Here is a 25065-nt window from a genome sequence, read left to right as displayed (position 1 = left end):
CGGCGGGGGGAGTCGCCTCGCTGACCCGCGGGCCGCGCTCGTCTCTTGCAGGCGCCTGTCTTCCCTCTCGCCTCTGCGGACGGGGCAGCATGTCCGAAGCGGAGCAGCAGTTGGCGGCCGCCGCCGGCGCCACCCAGAACGGGCACGAAGCGGCCGAGAGCGCCGGGGAGCAGCAGGCCGAAACCGGCGGGGCTCCGGCGGCGGCGGGCGCAGCGGCGGTGGCGGCGACGGCGGGAACGGCGGTGGCGGCGGCGGGAGCGGGACCGGCGGCGGGCACAGCGGGGACGGCCGCCAGCCAGAACGGAGCCGAAGGCGACCAGATCAACGCCAGCAAGAACGAGGAGGACGCGGGGTAAGCGCCGCGCCTCCCTCGGCGGGAGCAGGCCGCGCCCCCCCTCCCCCCCCACCCCCGGGCGCCATGTGCGGCGGCGGAGCGCGGCCGCTAGGCCCCGGCGCGGCCCTTCGGCGGGAGCGGAAGCGAGGCGGGCGGCTGGCGCGCTCCGCCGCCCTGGGCCCCGCTCCGCCCGGCGGGGGAGGGCGGCGGGCGGCCCCGCTGCGGAGGGATCGGGCGGGCGGTGAGCCGCCGGCCCTGCAGCACCAGCGCTTCCTTTGTTCTGGAGCTGCCTTTTGTTGGCGCCATGTGGTGGCTGGGGGAGGGGCGGGGAGCGGGTTTGTTGCCGTCTCACGCTGTAAAATGGAAGGGGATTTAGCTCGGCTAGCTTCGCATCCCGCGTTTTCCTCATCCTTCCCGTTTTTAACGAAAGGAGCGGATGGAAGGAGTTGTTTTCTGTCGGGAGGGGGGCTGGTTCAAACTTTCTGGGGATTGCAGGACCGGTCGCCACCGGCGTTGGTGTAAATGCGAACGTGTTTTGCGTAACGCATATAAAAAAAATAATCCTGGCTTTGGAAGGTAGTCGGGGTAAGCTAAGTATTTTTGGAGGGAGTAAAGGGAAAAACAGCATGATTGAGACGATGTGCGGTGTGTTTAAGCCAGTAAGAGCGGTTTTGGTATACTACTTTGCAGCATTGTCAGAAAACGGCTTATCTCTCACAAGTTATTTCTGGAGAAGTCAGTGTAGTTTCGCTGTGTTTTGGTGGTGGCATGCTTGTGTACAAAAGAGTAATTTCTTTCCTGTCTTAGTTGGTCTGTTTATGAATATACGTGCTTGACTTGAAAATTACCTGCCTGTTTCTCAAGCGGGTCTTTGTGATTCAAGCTATCCCATTAATTTAATTTGAACTCCCTTTGTTATCCCTGGGCCCTGAACCAGAGGGTCAGATCCCTCAGGTGGAACAGAGAGCTGAAGCCACAGTAGCATAACAGATTTTGGCTGTAAGGGAAGGAGTAAGACTTGCACAAGTTTCCTATAAGCTAGGGCCGGATGTAGCTTTTGCAGACACTAGAAGGGTTGAGAACCAGGCCTTTTAGCTGTGTGTGAATTTTCTTTTTACTTTTTTAGTGTTCTGCCCTGAAAAGTGGGCGATACTCTTTCCCTTTTTCGCATAGGAGGTGACACTTTCAACCCCAAATCCGTGTGAAATGAAACTTCTAAGAAAAGCAGTTATTTAGAGGGATTGACCTATGTGGAAAATTTAGCGCTGTGCTAAAACAAGAGCTGTCCAAGGCAGAGTTCAGGGTGCTGACATTAGAGTATTTTGTTAAGAGCTGAAATATGCTTTGATTTAGCTGCACTAATACACTCAGAAGGAAAAAAGAGACTACATGTTAAGAGTGCAATTGTCCAGTTTGCGTGGCCTCTGAAGGAAAAGCCAAATACTAGAAATTTGGTCTTAATTTCAAAGGCTCTATATTGTGTTATTTAAATATGTGTAGGTATCAATCATTCCAATTACAAAACAAAGGACTGTAAATTACAAAGTGTAATATCTACTGCTGTGGTAAGAGGTGAATTTAGCATGTGGCAATATCTACGTGCTTACCACAGTCCCAACCCCATGGCATAAAAGCAGCTAAAGCTGCTTCCAGACAAATTCCTGTCATCCCCCAACCATTGAATTTCTCTTGAACATTCTGTAAATGTAGTCAATGATGACAGGGTATGCTATGGAAAACCACTGTCAGTCTGTACAGATGATAAGTCATGCTTGGTCAGTAAGCTGTTGTCATGAGAAGGAATCCATCAAGTCACCTTTCTTTCACCTGTTCTTGAAAGGCTTAGTAAACTTTGTAAGGCCTTTTCTGTAAGGCTCTATTGTAATGGCTGCAGGAAGCACACAGACTTTACTTGGACCCTATGTATCATGCTGCACTTGTCAGTTAAGAGTGCACAGCTTGATCTTCTGAAAAAATAAGGGTTTAGCCTACAAAGGATATGGTTTCATCCAGTTTAAGGGAAAAAAGGCAAAAAAATCATAGCACATCCAGTTTATTTCTCATGTTCCCTTTTGAACATAAATGGATGCTAGTTCTAGCAAATCAAAGTTACACATAAACACCAAAAGCCAATTTTATTTAAACGTAGTCTAGCTTCTAAAGTGCTGATAGCTTCTAGTGCCAAACTAGGTTGCCTCTAAACAGAGTAACGACAACTTAAACTGCTTTAGTCTATAGTTAGATAAAAAGGCTTGAATGCTTTTAAAAGCTTAGTCTGTTACCTTGGAAACTCTGAAAATAGAAAATACAGCTGTTATTAATGTTTTCATTTGAAGTGAGGCATTTGAAAAGTGCCTTATTGACTGATCTAAGTTTTGTTTGTTAGCTTCACTTCTGTATTGCACTTCACTAGTATTTAGTTCTTTGAGATGCTTCAGAGGATATTTTGTGTGGGGAAGTACTGTATTGGCCTTTCATGAAAATAAAAGACTAATAGTGGAGCTACTCCTGTACTACTGATGAAGATAGAACTAAGTAACTAAGCAGGAAGAAGTGTACAACATAGTAGTTAAGGCAGGTCCAAAGTCCTATCTGTTGTATGTGACTGTTCTTGGAGGACATAGATACCTGGTTTAAATTTTGCGGATCATTCTTAGGACTACAATTTTTACAGCCATTTGTCCAAATCCTAAAAGAGCTGAAGTATTTTGCTTTTGATACCTTATTCTATCCTGAATGCTTTCAGAGCAGTAGGAATGATCCTAGGCTCTTTCCAAAAACTGAATTGGCAGTACTTGATAATCAATACTGCTTTGTTGCAAATAACAGAATACCATTGAAAGAACGTAAGTTACTGGTGAGGAATATTTTAGGCAATTTTAACTGTTTCTTATAGCTTGGAACAAACTTCAGGGTGCATTGTGTCATTTCCTCAAAAAGAGAGGGGGGAACCCACCCTCGTGCACTCCTATAGTATCACTAGCTCTTGACAAGATGCAAAAGTGTTTAACTTTCAACAGTTGGTCCTGTTTCTGACAATGCTGCTGAGGTGTGTACCACTGTGAGCATCTTGCTGCATGTGCTTTTCTGTAGTACTTTCTGAATCTAAACAGCTCTTATCTCTTTGAAATTTCAGGAAGATGTTCGTTGGCGGCCTCAGTTGGGATACAAGCAAAAAAGACTTGAAAGACTACTTCACCAAATTTGGTGAGGTAACCGACTGTACGATAAAGATGGACCCTAACACAGGAAGATCCAGAGGCTTTGGATTTATTCTCTTCAAAGAACCTGGGAGTGTTGAAAAGGTGAATTTAAGATTCATATTTCAGATTCTTAACTTCCAGGGGAAATTTTTCAGCCTGAGTTAATCCTATCAAACTATCTTTCAGGTTCTGGAACAGAAAGAACACAGGCTAGATGGACGACTAATTGACCCCAAGAAGGCCATGGCAATGAAAAAGGATCCAGTGAAGAAAATATTTGTTGGTGGACTTAACCCAGAAGCCACAGAAGAGAAAATCAGGGAATACTTCGGAGAGTTTGGAGAGGTGTGTAATGTTATCTTATAAACACTGAAACATGTAGTCTCCAGTTGCTGTTTAGTTTACTAATAATTTGCAAGTTGCAAATTAAATTAACTTCAGATGTATCAAGCCTTCTGTAACTGGTCCAGAGGTTTCCCATCTTGAGAGCAAGGAAGGCACATACTGCACTAAATGCTTCCATTGCTAGTTAGATACCCTTGTCTTTTAACTCAAACCATTTTATCTGATGTTAAAATTGTTTTCAAGAGTTGTAAAATTGAAACCTCTGGTCTGAGACCCAATGTTAGTATAGAAAGAATATTGCAACTTTGGTGTTGCATAATATGCATAGATAGGAAACTTACAGTTTTACTGTCCTAAATGCCATGCACTTAACTGTTCTGCTATAGTACAAGTCTGAAAATAGTATTTCATGTCTTCAGATTGAAGCAATTGAACTTCCAATGGATCCAAAGACCAACAAAAGGAGGGGGTTTGTGTTCATCACTTTCAAGGAAGAGGATCCGGTGAAGAAGGTTTTGGAGAAGAAATTCCATAACGTCAGCGGAAGCAAGGTAGAAACTTTGACTTGTAAATTTTTGTCCAAGTTATTAAGCATAATACCACTACATCTATAACCTGAAAAGGATTTTGTAGACTTCTGATCTCAAGGTACCAAAATTACAATAAGGACAGCTTGCAGTTTACCATAGGGGTGTTTTGCTCTAAGTTCAGTCACAGAGGCTACCTGGGTTCTTTGCCAATACTTGTGGCTTTAATACTTGCTGTGTTCTAGGGGCTTTCGTTTGTAAACTACCTAATCGCATTCATTAAACACATGTGGAAAAACTGGCTTATTTATGTATCAGTCTAGCAATATAAGCCATTTCAACAGATAATGTACCTATTTTCAGCACAGAGCACTTGCATAAATTCAAGGCTTGCAGACACTAACTTTGTAAGCTGAAACTGGCTCTGTCCGACATGGGGGCAGCTTCTGGTGTCCTCTCTCAGAAGCCCCCCTGCAGCCCCCCCCACTACCAAAACCTTGTCATGTAAACCCAATACAAGGATCCAGAGAGTAAATGTATGCTTATGGTAACTTGTACCTGGTCAGCTGGTGATGTGAACTACTGTAAAAGCGGTGTGAGATGGTCTGAACAACAGCTGACTGCTCATCTGTGGGAATAGCTAATAGAGGCCGATGTGTCAAGCTAACGAGAAGAGGACTGGAGGCAAATGATGTGTGCTGGCTGGAGGTGTCCCTCTTCCCTTGCTCCACGGCCGCTGCTGACCATACACTAACTTCAGAGCCCTATTAGATCTGGTCATACTGTCTGACACAGTGACTTAGATTGCACTTAGTTTAAGACTGATCTTGACACAGCACAGAATAAACTTTGGCAAACCTAATGCAGTGGCAGTTGCCAAGACACTGTAGTTAGTTAGCAATAAAGTTTGTTTTCAGGAGAGATGAATGCTTACGTGCCAAAGGAGCTGAGAAATCATATCTGTACATTGTAACTATGGCTTGTTTTTGTGTCAGTGATAATAAAAAGAGCAGGTTACCTTAAAGCTCCTGTGGTGAAGAATTCCAAGCCAGGCTTGCTCAGGTGCTGTTATCACAGGGAGTTGTTCCTTTCACAGCAGCAGTAGCTTTCATCTCAGACTGTGCACAGATTCAGGAACTAGGAAGGTGGCTGACAGCTTGAACTGCAGCTTGGGAACCTGTCTTGGAAATGTCAATTCTAGTTGTTTTTAACTATTCTTAGTATTTGACAAGTGATGATTTCAGGTGTTGGTAGGTGTACTGCACAGTCCCAACACAGATGCTCAGTGTATAGGGTGTACGAAAGCTGCTAGCAAAACTCGTTCTGGTGCCTTTCTCAGAGCCTTGTTCATCCAGTGCAGCTCAGGTGAAGTGGTCCAGTAGCAACAGCCTCCTCTTGGAGGTTGTGCCAGGACAGAGGGCAGCCTTGTGATTCCCACAGGAGCAGTTGCTATGCTGAGGTGGCCTCAGTACCTCTTCCATGGGGGAGCTGATAGTAGAGAATAGGCAGTATTAAAACACTCTGAAAGCAGTGGCCTGCTTTCTGTGGCCAGTAATGACTTACCTTTGTCTTCCATGGGGGAGTTAATGGTAGGGAATAGGCAGTAGAAAATATTCTGAAAGCAGTGGCCTGTTCCCAGGTGGCATTGGATAAATCAGATCCTTCTGGATAATAAATCAGATGCTTCTGGATATGCATTAGTCCTGCTCACATGATGGGGAGCACAGCATGTATACCTCCTTTGCCTCTAGAGTAACCTCTGGCTTTCCTAGGTGGTTAGGTTGGGTGCTGCTGCTATAAGACAGTCTACACACTCTTCCTTGTTTTTTATTTTCAGTGCGAGATTAAGGTAGCACAGCCAAAAGAAGTATACCAGCAGCAACAGTTCAGTAGTGGTGGAGGAAGAGGTAGCTATGGAGGAAGAGGCAGAGGTGGAAGAGGCGGCGGTAAGTACTACACGCACTACTTTAGTATGGACACATTCTAAATAAGTTGTGTGTACTAAAATGGGATTTTGTGGATGGTTTTCCCTTCTATAGCTCAAAGTCAAAATTGGAATCAAGGTTATGGCAATTACTGGAACCAGGGTTATGGGAATCAAGGATACGGCTATCAGCAAGGTTATGGTGGCTATGGAGGCTATGATTATTCAGGATATGGGTATTATGGATATGGACCAGGCTATGATTACAGTAAGTAAAGAGAACTGTATTGGGTATAAGCAAGCGTAACTAATTAGCAGTTTAATGCATTTGTTCTCTTGTTCATAGGTCAAGGCAGTGCAAATTATGGGAAGACACCAAGACGTGGTGGTCATCAGAATAACTACAAGCCATATTGATCAAACTTATTCAGGTATGCAGTGGCATGGTCTCTTTTGGAAAATGACTGCATAGGTTTTGTATACAATGCTGTAGATGGATATTTCAGTTCTGTACCAAATTTAACTTTACAATAAATTTCTATGGCCTGTTAAATGTGCATCTTACTTGGAAGAGCTCCCTGGAAATGTTTTACATGTTTAATACTTACAGATAACTAGTTGTCTAGACAGTGTGGTGTGTAAATTTCAGCCTTGCTGAAGATATTAATTAATGATTTTATTAATAGGTTAAACTGAAACTGATTTTGAGGGTCTGCTTAAAGCTGCAGCTCTGCATCTAGGGACTGCCTCTTGGAGTTAACTATGGACTCTGCATTACTCCAGTTGTACAGAATGAGATGCATCTTAGGGAACCAGTGTCACTTTCCACCTTTTTATTTTGTATTGTTTTTGTGTCATACATTTCCTGTAATGGAAGTGTTAATTTTACTGTACTTTTTGGTACCTTTTTGGAATCTAATGTATTGTAAGGTATTTTACATGTGTTCTGATTCACCATGACATGGATATTGAAGCTATCCTAGCTTTTGAAATAAAAAAGGCGTAATCTAGTGTCTTGTGCCATTCTTCAGCTTATGTATTAGTAAAATGCCAGTATACTGTTCCCAGAAATTAGTTCATGGCAGTACTTTGATAGATGAAGAGTTGTGCTTACATGTTTTTAATCTTAAAACTAGAAGGCTGTATTGGTAGTTGTGCTCACCTGCAGTTAAGTGGCAGCTAAAAACTGCAGTCACTTCTGCCTGGAGGTTATGGAAAAGAACTCAGGTGGAAAGCCCCAGCTGTTGTGGAGGCTTTGCTGGTGACTTATGTTCAGACAAGCATAGAGGCTCAGCATAACTGTGTTAGTGTCTGCATTGTAGGGCTCTGCTAGGAGGAGCCAGAGGCATAGGTTTCAGGTAGGGCTTGGGAGTCTAGACAGCATTTCAGGAGGAAGCTAAGAGGTGTGCAAGAAGCTGGCTGCACTTCCTTCATGTTTTGCTGTCTTGAGTCTTGAGATGTTTCTACAAGTTCTTAATAGTATGTATACTTGCCTTGAAAGACAGGTTAGACAGACATTAAATTACCAATGCAAAGTCTGAATTTTTGCAGCCTTTTTGTGTATCAAAAAAGGCTAAAAGAACTTCCACTGAAGTTGTGGGTGGAAAACCAACAAAACATCATCTCTTTCTCTAGAGATGAGTGACCAGCTAGAAATATGCTCTCCTTTTTTGACTAGTTTACCACTATTTCAAGGCAATAACTATCATGTGATTTGCCTGTCTTGCTGTAGAATAGTCCCAATCTCTGATTTATAAATAAGATTTATAAGTAAGTGCTGCTGCACAAAGTAAACTTCTAATCTTTGTTACAGTAATCAATCAATTTGATTTTTACTTTCCTTTTAAAGCTAAAATCTGACAATTTTTTTCTTGTAATAAGTTCTATTTGAACAAATGGGAACCAGAAGTGGAATCAAACCAAGTAACTAAGACAAGACATAAACAGATAATTACTAGTGACCTTTTTAGTTTTTTTAACAAGGGATGCAGCTATTCCTGCAGGGACTATAATATGCTGCTCCCTGCTGGCTGTCCTTGAAAAGAAAAACTTGCTGTAAAGTTAGACATCTGTAAGACTTTTCTGGGGTTAAGTGGAAATCTTGCGTATAAAAAAGATGAATCGGACTTTAAATCTGATAGTTGACATGACAGCTTTACAGCTGGAGTATGTAACCTAATGCCCAACTTACTTGCAAATAAAAAAACCTGCAGACGGCTGAAACAAATGAGTACAGTATTTAAAAGTATTACTGTCTCAAGATTTAAAATTGAAATGCTTTACTGCATACTTTCACTTGCTTTCTTACAAAATAAGGGGTAGCAGAATATTTTTCTAGCAAACAGTTTGCCCTCCAACAGGGAATTTGCATAGTATTGGGACCATACTGCTGCAGTACTTCTGGCTAGTGTGTTAGCAATAGTTTGTCAGCTGGCTGTTACTTTGGTGTTTTTTGGAAGTAGGTTCTCAGGTAATGCTTCCTTGACAGGTGATGTGGCCTTAAGCAGAAATGGAGGATACTGGTACTTAAATGCAGAGCTGGCTTTCCCTTTCTTCTTTGCATGAAAAGTTTGTGATACAAACAACATGTAATTGCCTGGTGAAAGCACGGGCTTGTACACAAGGTTGTTGCTTATGGCTGTAATGTACTCTTAATTTACTAATCCTGCTTGGGTATTTCTTGAGGACAGAATATTTTGTAAGAACTGGTTTGGGAGCCGTGGCCCTCAGCTGTCTGTTCCTCATGCATTTGATGTTATGAATTTGGGACTGAAGTTTTTGAATTAATCTGGTCACTGAGACCATTTGTTGAATATAGTGCTACTAGGGACCTGGTTATGAAACTGGCTACTGAAACTGGTCAGAGGAGCCTGGGAAGGACTGGGTGTTCTGGCAGCTAGAATGGTGTTTGCATCGGTAGCAGCAGGTTTAAAAAAATAAGAGAACCCATTGGCTCATCTTAATTTGCAAAAGTCATAACGTGAAAGAGCATGAATTTAGAAAATGTAGTTTATAGTAGCTACTAGAAATACATTCCTTTATAATCAGTTTTAGATCTGCTGTTTTAAATAAAAGCCAATTCCACACTTCTGCCAGAGTTGAAACAAGCTTTTGTAAAATTTATTTCTCTTAAAGCTTTTACTAATAACAAGATAACTGAAAATAACAAAATCAAAGGTACCTTATCTGGTCTAAGACATGCTAGGATGAAGATTAAATGTGCATTATTATAGTAGAATAATGTTTCTTAGCAGTAGATCTTGAACACTGTTTGAAACCTATGGAAAGAAAATAATGTTATGGTTTTTTGTAAAAGCATCATTAAAAGGAATATACTTCATTGCCTCATTTTCGCTTACATTATATGTAAGTGTCATACTAGTACTGTACTTAGTAAGAGGCTTTTTGCATTCTTGGTTTCCTGTAGAAAATAAAGGCATTTTTCTTGCTTAGTTTAGATTGCAGACAAGCACATTAAGTCATTAGGCCTCGAAGTTAAACTGGCACTGTTGAGTAATCTTTCTGTTCGCAAGAATAAGTAGTACAAACAGCTGTATGTCTTTCCATTAACTTGCTAAATAAAATATTAACACATTTTTCTTGTGCCTGCTATACTAATATTGCACTGAACTAAAAGCATGTTTCTCCTTAGCTCAGGGCCATAGCACTGTGAATCTAGTATGGTGGTTCAGGCCACCAATGATTACATTAGGTACATTCCTGTCCAGGTACCTAGAGTTTTACTGGGCACTTGGTTAAAAAAAACACTTGGTTGTCTTTTAGTCAGATGGGGTTGAAGAAGTGCTAAGTGTACCAAAGGGTGTTGTTATCGAGGTGTTAACTGTAAGTGTACAGTGTGCTCTGAGTGTGTGGCAAATTAAGTTGCAGCTAGATGTTCTCTGTAAGCAAGCTACAGAGAGACCTTGGGTAACAGATACTAAGATTTACAAGGCTTGGAAGAGTTAACAGGACTCAGTCTTACTGATGCCCACAAACTTCTGAGTATAGGGGTAAATTGGTGGTTAAGCATGAGATAACAGCCATGAACCTGAAATGATCCTACAAAGTAGTCAAAAATGCTCAAGAGAACAGAAGGCAATATTATTTCAAAGTCAGATGTTAAGTAAAACAGGAGCTATAGTAGTAAAAGTACTGCTTATAGCTCTTCATAAAGCTGTTGGCATAAGTGGAGGTTCCCAAATTGTGGCATGTAGAATGTACAGTGCTCCTGCCCTTAAGGGCAGTTAAGGGGAGACCTGCTGAGAAGTAGTTACGCAGCTGGAACAGCTTCTGTCTAGAGACTTAAGGCACTGAGCAGCTAGCATAAAAGCTATGTTTTTGTCTTGATGTATATGTCATTTGTGTGCCAAGGGTTAAACCCTGTTACTCTTAAAGCTTCCCAGACAAGCATAGCATGCTCTAGTGGTAGGCATTTCTGGGACATGTTGGACCTAGCTTACAAACAAATGAATACATATAGCGTTAATAAAAGAGTCAGACTCTGATAGAAGGTAGCTGTGAATGCCAGATGTACACAAGTCTGGTCCATGCTTCTAGAATGCCAGAAATTCCTGCAAACTAACTTCAGGTAAAAGCATCTCTGAGGAAGCTTGGTCCTGCTCTGCTGCCAGTGATGATGCTTGTGAAGTTATGTTTAGAAACCTCTGCTTTTAAATAGTAAAGGGTGACTAATAGATACATACCTGCTGAGGTAGAACAAGTGAATGTTTTCTATTGGTTCAGACATTCTTTTTCCATATCTGGAGAGAGAATAAGCAACAATTTAGCCAACTCATGACTTTGAGACAAGTTTTTGCACTAACTTGCTTAATACTTGGTGTGCAGAAGTTGTATAAAAAGCTAAGTGGCAAATGCACACATTATGGCTTTCAAGAATGAAATCTGGACAGCTTTTACCGGTTGCCTTTGTTCAGATAGGTAAACACTTCAACCTCTGCCAGAGCAAGGCTATTTTAAAAGGCATATGCATCTCTGGAATAAATAGTTTTGTTACAGAACTTTAAAACAGAATAATTTAGAAGTGAAGTCTGAACTTGCATTGACTAAGACTAATTTTCCTATGTGCTGAGCATCTACAATCTTGGCTCTGTTTTAGCACTTCTGAAAAGCAGGCTCAGCAGCTCAGCATTGGCTTTAAGGCAGTCCAACAGCAACCCTCTAAGGCAATTTTGATCTGTACTACCTGTTAGTAGCTTGTCAATTGTGTCCACAACAAATTTTGCATCCTCCATGTTGAAGCACATTGGGGGCTTGAATTTAAGCACATTTCTTCCTGGCCCATCTGTACTCAGTAGAATATATTCCTCCTTAAGTCTGGAAAGAGCAATAACAAAGAATTATGTTTACCTTTGCATGTAGTTCAGAAAAACTTAGAAGCATCAGCATGCAGGCTGTCGAGACAATGCCTTTCGGCACTGACTGGTTTCTTTTTCTGCCAGTTGGCTATATTTTAACAACTATTGAGTGGCAAGATTACTTTGTAATTGTGTGCTTGCCTTGCACATTGAGGAAGTACATGACTGTACCTTGTTACTAGATATTCTGCTTCTGCTGTGGCTGGGGTCCTTTCTGCTTGATCCTTGATTAAGTCTACTCCAATGAATAAGCCAGAACCCCTTTAGAAGAAACAAAAATAGTCAATCTGTGTCAGAGGAAGGAATTGCAAGTGAACTAAAAAATTGAGAAAGGTTTTTGTGAGACCAAACCTGTACTGCATGAGAATTACCTGATGTTTGGCTAGTGATAGAAAAGGTATTGCTGTTCTGAAGAAGTGTAGTAATACAATACAGACTTTTATCTGCTCAGAATGGCAGCACAGGACATGATGTTAATCATATTTTCCATCCAGCTCATTAATTCTGTTCTTTGTGCACTTGAAGTAAGAGTTCAAACAGGAAAGTGAATTCCTTTAGCAACTAATAAATCAATAAAGCAGTACTGGCCTAGAGTGGCAAAGTATATCAGACTTTTGATAAGCTCAAGTTTGTTTAACGTACAGCAGGCTGTTGATTTTTGCTGAAAACACAGATCTAATGAATTTCTTAAAACCACATCAGTTGGATTGAGTTATTTGACTGAACCAAACAAAAAGCAGCTCAAAATGTAAATAAGGCACTGATACCTGACATCACCAATGATGGGATGTTTGATTTTCTGCTCCTTGAGTAGCTTCATCAAGAAGTTGCCTACTTCTGTGGCATGAGCCTGAAGGTGTTCCTTCTCAATCACATCTAACACAGCTAATCCAATTGCACATGAAACAGGGTTTCCTCCAAACTGAGCTCAGGAAAGGAACATGCATAGCCATGGAAAGGGAAGAAAGATGCAATCATGTCACTGAAAGTGTAGCCTCAGTGATATAATGAGCATACTGCCATTTTTATCAGATGGAGCCAGTAAATAGAAAGTTATATACTAGAAAGATACAAATAATATAGACAGTAACTGTGAGTGACAAAGATTAATAAAAACACTGCATGATTATTTAATTTTAATACTTAGACTCCTGTACAGAAGGAGAGTTTGGGCAACTTTTTACTTACTGTATTAAAATATTCTACTCCTGTGGCTGCAAATGCTTCTGCAATTTCTTTTGTTGTTGCTACACAGGCAATAGGGTGCCCATTTCCTATTGGTTTCCCCATAGTGACAATATCGGGTATAAAATCTTCTCCCTGAAGCTGGAATGCCCAAAAGTGCTTGCCAACCCTGCCAAAGCCAACTTGAATTTCATCGGCAATAAATACACCTCCTGCCTTGTGCACGTGCCTGTAACATAACAGATTTTATTGTCTCTTAAGAGGAAATGGAACATAATATTTACTGTTTAAGAACATGCAGAAAGCATTACTTTGCAAACTTCCAGGAAACAAACTTGTACAGGCCTGTATTCTGTATCATGTGTTTAAAAACAGGTCTTTGCCATATAAAGTTTACATTCTAACCTGAAGGCATAGGCCGTTTCCTGCCTATAGCAGGCAGAGAAATTCTCGATCATCTATATGTTAAATCTAAAAAGTTAAAATAATAAATGACCACTTACTCTGCAACCTTCTGAAAATAGCCTGCCGGTGGAATGATTTGACCACCCACGCTTGGCAGAGATTCAACAAAAAATGCAGCAATCTGAAACATACATAGCATGCAATGTTTGAACACTACAGAAAGTTGTGGAAATTGTGTTAACAATTAGCAAGCTCTTTGTCATTAGATGGTTCTTGCATTGTTATGTGATCTTTTCTTTTTGACAAGTCCATACCACTTAGCTCAGTAATCCTGAATGCCATTGACAGTCAGCCATGCTCATTTCTAAGGCAAGACAAATGGTTAAGGAAATCACTTTTTACCTTTCTGCCTCTCTTATGTGCTTGCTCAATAATATTTTTCACTTCGTTAGCATAGGCTGTTACTGAATCTTCATGGTCTTCTCTATAAAGTCCTCTGTATGTGTCTGGAATAGGAGCCTATGCAAAGGAACAGTATCCTATATTCAGTATATCATAAATAAGACTTCATTAAATTGACAAGTAGTTGATAGTTATAGGGTGAAGTACATACCACATGGACCCATTCCTTTTGTCCTTCTAGATTTCTGAATTTATATGGGCTTATGTCAATCAAGGATGTCAGATGTCCATGGTAAGCACTTAAAAAACAATTAGCAGAACTAAACAGTAATTTCCTCAGTATCAAGAGTTCTTTAGGGTTAGCATTACTGATAGCTAAAGAGTAGCTAGGCTCTGTCACCAGGTGGGAATACAGTCACTTAAGGGGAGAACAGCTCTGCAATTTCTATCAATAAGCTTTGTACTATGTGGATTTTTTTGCATATCTGAATATAAGGGATGCAGAGGGACAGTACTCCTTGTCACTGGTTTGCTCGGAGCAGTGACTAGAATCACAGCAGTGTAAGTCATGAGCAGTATTACAAGACTGCAGAACAACTGGAAGGGCCATGTCTGCCGTACTTGTCTCTGAATATCCTCCAGCAATAGAGTTTCCAGTCTCTGTGGGTGTCCTGTTCTAATATTTGACCACCTTCATGGTGAAAGAGTTTTTCCCTATGTCTCATCAGAATTCCTCAGGTTTCAACTTAACGTCTGTTGTCTTTTTTCCTGTCACGATACATCTTCAGGCCTGGCTCCATCTTTCCTGCTCCTTCCCATTAGACAGTTGTAGTTGCAGTAAGATCTCCCTCTAGCCATCTCTTACAGCTGAAGAAATCCAATTTTCTTAACCTCTCAAGCCTGTGGCTCCCTACCCATCGTGGCAGGCCACTGCTGGCCTCCTTCCAGTATGTCCACGTCTTGTCATGTACTGGAGAGCCCAACCCGGACACAGTTCTCTGGGCTGGTCTCGCAAATACTGAACAGAGGGAAAAATGACTTCCCTCAACCTCCTGGTCACAGTCTTTCTACTACAACAGGTTTTCAGAAACGCTCTGACCACGGACCAAAACTGAACCTCGTACCCCGCAGTAGATAAAATTGCCAATGTACTTACTGGTCTAAAACTATAACATCCTCATGTTTTGTATACTGTCGTGCCAATCTTAGGGCAAGATCGTTAGCTTCAGATCTACAATTGAAAAATTCGATAAATGTTTCATTGTGGATGTCTGAGTTTTGAAATTCTAACCTCCCTTGCAATGCTGTTTGCGTCTGCAAAGAACAGACAGAACTTGATGCATGTTACTCGCAGATCCCTTAGTAATCAGCACTCATTAGGTAGGACTGTTCACCAGAACAGAATCCATCTTAAAAAGCTGGAGTATAGAAACTACTTTGGAAACAGTTCTTTTTCTTTTTTAGCTGTAGTTTGCTTGGGAATACGCCCCCCCCCCCCCCCAGCAGAAATATGCAGTTACATTTAATTTTGATAACAGAAATAATTCCTAGTTCAGAAGACAAGTCAGACCAGAAACTAATACAGTAAATATTTATGTTAATGTTTTGTAGTCCAAGGCTTTATAAATAGAATAAAACCCTTCTTAAATAAAGCACTAGTTTAGTTTCCTGATAGAGAGCTTGCTAAATGTGAACTTCAGAGTCACTGAAGTTCTAAAAAGGACCACAGTTTCTTCAAAAACAAAAACCCCAAACCATGTTTTTTGTCTATATCTAGTCATCCACACCAGATCATCCAGTTGGCTGTTGATAAAGTAGTATACTTGTCTGTATATACCTAGTGAAAACACAGTTATCAATTCTAATATACCTGGCTTACTTACCCAGAATTCAAAAAATAAAAGATGCATAACTTCTCAGGTAGTGTTTTTGAAAGTCTCTCTGCATAATCAACCAAGTTGTCGTGAAGATAACGAGAATTTGTATTTAACAGTTGATTTTGTTCATGGGCTGCTTTTACTATATCAGGGTGACAATGTCCAACTGCAAGATAGTGTGGAGAGTGGTTTGAGAGTTCTTCCGTATTACCCATGCTGTTCATTCACATGCTAACTTAACACTTGTAGTTCTCTAATAGTATAGAGATATTATCGCTGATGATCGTATTTCATCAGTGGGGCATTAATGGTATTGTCAGCAGAAGACAATGTCGGTACACCTTGCAAGCTTTCTCTAGAAACATTTTTTCCCCTCAACAAGTTTGAAGTTGCCTGCTACTATACTTTATTTAAGGTTTGTAGTTAATACTGGAAATTGATATGCTAAAACAAATAGTGTCTAATTCGATATTTGGATTTAGACATTTACATAATTTAGGGGTTTGGGAACGTGCAGGTAAGCTTTACCATCAAAGAATTATTAGCCCTGCTAGGGTGTTAGTGACAGCACTGACCGGTTAGAGAGATTTCAAGTATTGTCAGAAAGCAGCAGCTGCTTCATAATACACAGTTAAGGTACTACACTGAGCAGTGGTCCTGTGACTGTACGCTTAGCAGTAACTTTTATAAACACAACAAAATCTCAAGCGATTTGTTAGTTTTACAGTTAGGTGCTTTTACTTGAGCTTTCATGGAAAATAAATCTGTATATTTTAGACAAGTGTGTTTCTAGGAAGACTGAACAGGAAGCAAGTCTGGAAAGCACATTCATGCACACAGAAATTCAAATGTGAACTAACGTTCCCAAACTATAGGCTCAAGAAAGGTTTCTTCCACTTTCCCAATTAAACAATCCCTCCCCCAACACAATGCAACAGTGGTAAAAAGTACTGATTGTTCCTTGTTCTGCTTAGAAAAACATGGTATCAAATAACATGACTTTTAACTTACCATGAGCAACATTATTGATGCAGTCAAGGTATTGTCTTCCATTCTCATCATACATATACTGGCCTTTTGCCTTTATGATCTTCACCGGATCATTAGAAAAAAAAAGCTTGCAAGAAGAGCTGTGAAAAGCATCAGAAAGCAGAATGAATCTTAGTGAATGCTAAAAGTCGCATAGTTTATTCTGCTGGTAGTATTTTCAGTGCAGTCAGTTAATGAAGAGAAAGACATTTCCCCGGTTTGCTGGCACATGCTGTCATCCTACTTCTGGCCCCTAAAACAAAGCTCGGGATGGGGAAGAGAACAGGCCTTGTGCTCTAAATCAAGTCAAATGTTGTTAGACTTGCAGGGAAAAAACATGCTCCAGAACTGAAAATCCTTCACTAGGAAATCTAGCCCCGCAGCACACAGATAGGACTTAGCTCTGTAGTTTCATCTGATCTTAACTGCGGTTCCTTACTGTCTGTCTACCCTTCATGTTCTTGAAACCCTCCCTGGTGTCTCTTACCTTGTGATTGTTTTTATTATATTCTTACTATTCTTGCTAAGGTCCTGATTTTCCAGAAAGTATGGTGCGGGTAATTGTTACATCTGTATAAAGCTTCACTAACCTTAGCTGAAACCTTGAGTGATTTTATAAGGCTGGGTCTACTTAAGTGCGTTTGTTTTGTTTCACTTTTTAAATAAAGTGCCAAACAAGTAAAATTGAAACACATCTGCCTAAGTAGGAGTTGCAGAGATTTGACTCTGAAGGGCAATACCAAAATTTCATGCTTCATTTCGTAAAAGATTGCTTATACAAAAATAAAATAATTTGACCGTACATACAAAATCATTGTCAAATGAACAAAAAAAGACAATGATAAAAGGAGAAACTGCTCCCCTACAGGAATCCTATACTTTCTGTGTGAGCTGGCAATAGAATGGTAAAACAGTCAGGTTTTTTGTAAGCTTGTCCTAATTGTTCAACAGATGCTAAGAAAGCACTTACAGAGGCTGGGTCTTTGTTCCCAGTGGCAGGGCAGATCAGTTACAGAAGGATTAAATACATGGAGTGGTATTCTTCAGGTGTGCGTAACTGGCACAATTCTAATTCCAGTGTTTACTTTCAGCCTAACTTCTGGATTCATAAAACATATAAAGATTAAAGTGGCCTTGTTTTTGAATATATGTAAGGCACAATATGAAGGCATTCCCACAGTTAAATATAACAGTTCCGCTGCCATTCCTGGTAGCAGTCTACAGAACTAAGAATTTTTTAGGTCAGTTGAAGCAACAGAGGTAATCGGAAGTTTGGAACTGAGTCTCGTACTGTCTATCAAACTGGGCAGACATACGTTGTTAATTCTATCATGTTTTTGGTGTAATGAAGTTTTCTGAAAGGCAGGCTATAACCCTAGGCCAGCGAGAACCTCTGCCTAGCCCAGCATCGCCTGGCAGTACCACTGCCGAGCCTCCAGCAGTCCTGCAGGTGGGTTAGTTCAGCTCCACCTCCCGCCCTCGGCTGAGCTCACAGGAAACGCTTTCTAAGCAGTTTAAAGTTTAAACAGGCGCGCTAGACATCAGACAGGTTTTATACTTCAGTTTCGTAACCCCCCCTCCTTCAGAAATGCTAATTACTGTTAATTACACCAGTAAAATCAGACTTTGCACGCTAACAGCACCGACTTACTTTCTCCGCGACGTTGCTAGTTTAAATCTATGGGAGGAACTCGGTTGCTTTAGCCCCGGGAGCGATCGCGGCGGCCGAGGGCCGGGCTCGGAGCAGCCAGAACACGCCGCCGCCGACGTGCAGGGGGACGCGTGCCGGCAGCCGCGCTGGCTGCCCCGGGGGGGGACGAGAGCAGCCGGCGAGCAGGGCCGCCCGCCGGGGCAGCGGGGCCCCGCGGCGCCCGCTCCCAGCCCGGGGCCGAGGCCGGGCTGCGGTCGGTGGCGCCCGCAGGGCCGGGGCCGGCGGGACACGGCCCTGCAGCCACGTCAGGCGCCCCGCGGCGGGACGGGCGGCCCGGCGGCAGACGCTCTCCCGGCCCGAGGGGCGGCGGCGGTGGCGCCTCCCGGTCCGCGGCACTTACCCGATGAGCTGCTGCCGCAGGGCCAGGGTCTCCTGCCGGGAGCGCTGCGCCGGCCTCATGGCCGCTCTCGCCGCCTCGGCGGGGCCCGGGCCGGGGAGGTGCCGCCCCCCGCCTCGGAGGGCGGGCCGGGCCGGGGAGGGGCCCGCCCCGCCCCGCCACCGCGGCGCCCCCTGCGGGCCGCGCCGGGCTACTGGCGCAGCGCTGCCCCCGAGAGCCGGTGCTGCCTTCTGCGGGGTGGCAAGCGGTGTAACTGGGGTGCCGGATTCCCAGCTGCGGGAAGAAGTGCCTTACCGTGACGTTTAGCAGAAGCTGCACAAGGAGACAGGCATTGCACGTGTGTCTGCTCTAGCAGTACTGTAACTGTGCACCTCCCTTATCGTAGAGCCCGGCCCCTCCCCAAATAACATCCAAAACAGCTTTAGGCAAGCTGATTTCACAAGGAGTAGAACAGTAACTCACCAGTGCTTTCAGGCTCCTCCGGCTGTGAGGCTGGACTCTTTACTTACAGCATCAGGAGTGGTGACTTCATCTCTGAGGTCCCATGGCACAAATCGGGGAGAGGCTGCATCCCACTGGGGTCCTGCAAGGCTGCTGGCAGCTCGTGTGGAAACTATACCTCGTGGTGTTACACCACTGGTGGTGGCATATGGCCCCAGATCCCACTTGGTTACCAGGCACCTCAGAGGTAATAACATGTTTTTGAGGGCTCTGCTGGATCATTATTACAGCTGTATCATAATACTCACTCTCTTTTGAAATACTTACATATCGAGGAAGTTTCTTTTACAGTTGAAAATAATTTGAGGTGGTAGCCTAGGTATTACAACAGTATTAATTGTTCAACACGTACTTCACTATTTAAGCAAAAGTAAAAACAAACCATTTATATTGTACTCTTGTGTTTGATCAGTGACAGACAGGTAGACCTGACTGACTACTGAAGAGGCAACCATAGGATAGACAATAGTTAGGATTAAAAGAGGAAATGCTATTGTCAGATTAGAATGGTCATTCCTCTGTTCCTGTTTGATTGGAATTACTTAAAGAAAAATAGGAAGATGAAGAACCAGAAAGGTTGTTCTGGGATGGGTTGAGTCCTCTGCCACTGCGAGTGTTGTATCCCATAACTGCGTTCATAAACTTATCAAGCTTCATTCTAAAAGATGGCAGATTTTTTTTCCTTCCAAGTATGTTCACATTCTTTTGTTTTAAACTGACAACATTTGTTAAGAAGACTCTAGAAAATAGAGCAGACCCTTTTAAAACTACACACTTGGCAGACTTTGTTGCTGACTAGATATAGCCACCAATAATTGTCTCTAGTTGCAGTTATTTGATAAACACAGGAGCAATTTAAATTTTGTGTAATACGGAGAATCCAAACCCAAATTGCTATGCACTTAAAGTTAGATTGAACTTAGGAAGTCAAACTCAGTTGCCTAAAAGTCAGGTTTTAAGTAACAAAAGACAGTGGAGGAAAAGTTAATAATGGCTGTTAATCTTTATTTGAACTCTCGTCTGGTTAAGATATTTAGAAGCTATTTATAATAACAACCTGAACATTTACAATTTGGAAAGTTTATTCTTGGTTATAAATGCAGAGTTCATTATACATATTCACACAATTGTAAAAGCAATCTGTACAGAGAGACCGTTTTTTTAAAATCTAGTCTTGCTTTTATTACAGAAAGCACAAGAAAAAAAATCTGTTGAGGTCTCAAGCTAATGTACTGTCCATTACAGCTTTAAACTAGAAATACATGATGCAATACTAATTAATAGCATTTTAACATGATAAAACAATGGATAAGAAATACTGTTGTTAATGCCTTCATTTTTAAAGTAGTTGTTCCCCAGAGAAATGAGTAAATAAAATACTTTTCATGGCACATACATGATGAAAAATCACAAAGTTTGCAAATAGAGATGTTAAGTACATTTTCTGTATTTTTAATATCTAGATATATTTCTTTTTAAAGATGATACATTTTACAGAGATTTAGTCAGCTTTGTATAAAATACCATGTAAATACCTTCAAAACAAAACTAATTTTCGCAAGGTGTCCAAACTGCACACACAGGCAAATAGCCCTTTCTCCTCTGAACAGCCTTACTGGAGTGATGCAACCACTCACATAAATAAGGGACACTTGCATAACATGGTAGAGGATTAAGCCCTATCAGCATCATTTCAAAACAAATATGGACAGATAAAGCACAGATTGCGTGTATTTTTCTAAACTGTATACAAATAAGTGAGATTTTCATTTAGATTTTAAATACGAGCAGGTATAGTTTCTCAAATTATGTTGTTTCAGAAATGCTAGCATACATGCCAGTTTTAAAGTATTTCTATGTCCAAAGTAATGTAATGCAACAGAGCAGGTGGCTTTCAGTTTTGACTGTGGTATTTTGTGCTGAACATTCATCATATTGAATATTTTTGATTGTTTTTTTAAGATACCAGAAAAAAGAACCCCAAATTCTAGCGCAAAAAGTTGCTACGTTATGAAATTGTCTATAAAACTGCACTCTGTCTATGAAACTAACCAGCAAACACAACAGGACTCCAAGTTTCATTTTAGCTGATGGCAATTTACTACCTCTTCCGCTTAATTTGGAAATTCAGTGGGTAACATGGGTGCTTTTGCTTTGCAAAACCAGATCCTAATTTTTTAATGTAATTGCAGAAATGCACGTTTGATATGCACCCACCTATACTTAATAACATTATGTAAAATGCACTTTTCAAAGTTACGCATACAACACAGTGTTTAACAGCATATAAAAAAGCAGCAAGTGGTATTAGTGTCATTTACAGATACCTGGGACATCTCCAGTTTAAGTTTCTGTTCATTAATATCTACATTATATAAGAAACCACACACAGACACACAAGTGAGCTGACTGTTCCATGAAACTGCGCAACTGTGAGGCAACTTCTACCAGAACTTAGCGAACAGGGATTGATTGTTGTCCTAAGACGCAGGGAAACGGCAGATGTTAATAATGTATTTTTTATTCCACTCTGTTGTCAATAATGCCACTTCCTATGCATTGAAAACTTATGTTTCCCAGCTTTCCTGTGGTTTTCCCCCAGGCTCTCTACAGTAGTATAGAGTCATACAATCTATTAAGTCCTTCTTCCATTCATTTCTAAGTAACAGGTTTTCGGCACTTACTTTAGCTGCAGATTACACAATAGTTAGACATCCCTTTTGTTGTGCCATCTAATGGTACACAAGCATATGGAAAAGTTGCAGTAGTTCACCTGGGGACGTGAAAATACTAGAAGTAATTTTTAGCTTACAAATATAAATGATAATCAAGGAAGACAAAAGTTTAGGAGATGGATTTTTTTACTCACTGGTTTGCTTCAGTCTGCAATAGATTCCCCAAAGTGGAGCTGTGAAGTATTTCAAACTGTACTAATTACGGTCAGGTTCACTGCAGTGCTAGGGACACAATTAAAAGGCAGGTGACTCCAGTAAATGACAGTGAGACTGGACTAACTACAGCGACCAGATATTTTCTTCCTCTTTTAAAAAAAAAAAAAAAAAAACCAACACCAAAAAAACCCAACACTATTGCAAAAGGGTCCAAGAAATATTCTTGCATAAATGCTGTCCTGTAAGGTTGCCAAGGTCAGTATATGCCACAGTGATTGCCTTCGCAAGCTGAAGTGTCTTAGGCCTCTTGAAATCTATCCAAATACTTCACCTCTCACTTGAAAATCTTCCTGGTTAAACAACTGGAAGGCTGGCTGTGCTACTAAGCACATCAGCAGATACTTAACAGGTAAAACTTAGGAGCTTCAAATGAAATAAAGCAGTACCAAGGTTTTACTCCACCCTTGGACACCTACTGAGGACACTCCTAGCTATGCTAGTGCAAGTTGGAACCAAACTTACTGATCTGAATTCAGCCAGATACCTACAATATTTGTCCAGGATAAGTGGTTTGGGGACATTTAAATTTTTACATTTTTACCTTTTGTTGTTATTAATATTTTTGCATATCTTAAGTATAAATCTGTTGTCTGTAAAGAAAATAATTCAAAGCTTCCATGCTCTATAATTTAAAAATGGAAACTTGACAGGTAACCTACTACAGATAGATTTTATTTGTATAACGCTTTAAATTGTCTGGGCAACAGTGGGACTAAAAAAAACCAAAAGAAGTAAGAATATGATGGTATTTCCCAAGAAAGAAATATCAGATTTGGAAAAAAGATGAAAGATTTCTATTTATGTGCTCCTGTTTTACAAATATCTGTTCAAACCATATAGTTATGCAAAAGGTGTGCCCATCCCTATGTGTGCTGTCAATTAAGGGACAGTGTCACGGCATAAAATTTGCATAAAATTTGTCTTGGCATAAAATTTGTTTCTATTAAGAAAAGATCTCCTCTAGAGGGCAGCATTAAATCAGTATTCAATGACTGGGAAACCTACGCTCTAATACTCCTTCATAATACATACTACATTTACAAGCTAATGAGGCACAGTTATATTGACCAAGGATGGTTATTTACCATTATGATAAAAGCTGGAAATTTCTGGCATCTTAATATTTTAATTAAGCTATGCATTACCAATGGGTGAGTTCTTTCATTCTGGCCCAAGAGTCTGCTCTATTTGGCAGATTGCAAAACCATGTGCTACATATAAAAATTCACAGATTCATTCTGAGCTGTGGGCTGGCGAGATAGTAAACACTGCAGACTGAAATCTTTGCTGGTGTAATCTAGTTCAGCGCTGTTGCAGCCAGCGCAGTTGTGCTCAGTTACAGCAGCTGAAATGGGACACTGAGCTTGCATGTGGGGGGAGAAGAAGAAAGTAGCCACACTAGAACACAGGCTTTCTGGCATGAAAGCCTTGGTCACCACAAACACACTTCCTGGGTAGTGGGTTATTGTAACAGTCTTAAAACCACGGGTAATGACCTGTGTCATTCTCCGTGATTGCTTTTCATCATTGCATAGGATGTCTTGAACTGCTGAAACCTCACACGTGTTCTGCTGGTTTGCTTAAGGATTTCAAATGCTGAATTTATGAAATGACAGAAGACAAAAGCTCAGCTAAATATTTCATCTATTGGTTTCCTAAAAAGAAAACACATCAGAAAGTCTCTTATTGTTAGAAGAAACATTCTTATTTTTAAATACACAGGAGAAAAATCCATACGGAAATAAATTCATCACCATTATATATACAGCAAGTGTTAGAAGCAGTGTATACAAGAAAGGTGACTCCCCCCATGAGAATAAAACGAAGCATATGGCAATGTCTTGATTTTTTTTTTTTTTTAAAACTAAAATCCCAGTGCATTAAGGCTTGGAAACAGTGTCAGTTTGGAGTCAGACTAGGTTTTCTCTGCCCCCTGTTTTATAACCCAGAGAAATATTCCTGAACTCACTGGCCAAGCCCCTGATTCAGCTGCAAAACTCTAATTAAATCTCACCTGCCCCCATCAGCACAGGCCAAATCATCAGGTTCATGCTCTGGCAAGGGGCCTCTCGAGCTGCCAGCAAGCTTTCAGCACTGAACTGAAGTTACAGACATGGGGGTTATTTGGCCACGTTCCCTTCCCCCCAAAATCCATTCCCCCCAGAAGCTTTAGGGAGCTCTCCCCTGGCTTACAGTTGGGTGCAGCATCACCAGTCCTGGAGCACCAGGGGCCGGGACACAAGCGCCACAACCACAGCGAGCAGCAGCTCTAGCGTTAGTCACATAATGCATTTGCCGTGTCTTGTGGCAAGGTAGCCCTGCCTGCAGAGCTTTGTAGCTGAAAAACTTTGTAGGGGGTTCAAGTGAGTTCTTGTGCCCTTAGGACTCAGTTTGGGAACTTTGCTCCCAAAATTGATTAGGCTACAGCATGTTAGAGGATGTTGGTAGTAAATGGAAAGATGGTCATTAGCTACAATTTTAAACAGAACAAGCCTTAAGGAAAGCTGCTTGTCCTCTGCTCCTGGGCAGCAGGCAGACGTGGTTATCTTAACATAATGGAAATCACCATGCTTTCATGGTTGGTTAAATTAGACTAAGGAATTTTGTTTTGTGGACTAGAAAACAAAAGATAAAACACAAATTTGGCTAGGCTTCAGATTCCCCCAAGATTAGTAACTTAAGTGTGTTATCCAAAATGTCTATGGATGAATCCATGAAGCTAACATATTAAACATTTTAGCGATCAAGATAAATCAATTGCTCAGTCTCACTGACCTACATTTCATAAGCATTAGCAGCCTCTCTGTCAATCATCTTTATTGCTACTGACATCTATTGGTAACATTAAGCTGCATTTCTGAATTCCTGTAAAACAATCTTACATTCTCTCAAATCAGAAGGGGCAAAAAAAAAAAAAAAGGAAAAGAGGGGTTTCCTGGAGAAAAAGGCACTACGCTTT

General features: G+C 41.3%; 2 protein-coding genes across 4 annotated transcripts in view; one reads left to right on the top strand and one right to left on the bottom strand.

The window, feature by feature from the left end:
* Positions 1–25065, top strand: part of HNRNPAB (heterogeneous nuclear ribonucleoprotein A/B) — a 28636-nt gene that overhangs the window by 131 nt on the left and 3440 nt on the right. The window contains exons 2-9 of one of the 3 annotated variants that reach the window (XM_050905287.1): positions 52–352; positions 3471–3639; positions 3724–3882; positions 4302–4433; positions 6247–6355; positions 6449–6601; positions 6680–6764; positions 7020–7344. In XM_050905287.1, coding sequence (XP_050761244.1) covers positions 90–352; positions 3471–3639; positions 3724–3882; positions 4302–4433; positions 6247–6355; positions 6449–6601; positions 6680–6750 — 1056 coding nt within the window. In that variant the 5' untranslated portion in view covers positions 52–89 and the 3' untranslated portion in view covers positions 6751–6764; positions 7020–7344. Of the gene's footprint in view, positions 1–51; positions 353–3470; positions 3640–3723; positions 3883–4301; positions 4434–6246; positions 6356–6448; positions 6602–6679; positions 6765–7019; positions 7345–25065 lie in introns of those variants that run through there. The other 2 variants (XM_050905286.1, XM_050905288.1) reach the window with 2 other exon arrangements.
* PHYKPL (5-phosphohydroxy-L-lysine phospho-lyase) lies at positions 9433–18716 on the bottom strand. Its single transcript, XM_050905285.1, has 13 exons — positions 18658–18716; positions 16589–16707; positions 15584–15743; positions 14857–14931; positions 13912–13999; positions 13701–13817; positions 13397–13479; positions 12897–13122; positions 12476–12630; positions 11880–11969; positions 11537–11667; positions 11037–11093; positions 9433–9611 (listed from the first exon to the last, which is right to left on the bottom strand). Exons 1-12 carry the CDS (start codon positions 18714–18716, stop codon positions 11065–11067), a joined length of 1332 nt encoding a protein of 443 aa, XP_050761242.1. The 3' UTR covers positions 9433–9611; positions 11037–11064.

Source organism: Gymnogyps californianus, chromosome 14 (assembly GCF_018139145.2).
Source record: "Gymnogyps californianus isolate 813 chromosome 14, ASM1813914v2, whole genome shotgun sequence".
Classification (NCBI taxonomy): Eukaryota; Metazoa; Chordata; class Aves; order Accipitriformes; family Cathartidae; genus Gymnogyps; species Gymnogyps californianus.
Note: the sequence above shows the minus strand (reverse complement) of the source record. Positions and strands in the feature narration are given on the sequence as shown.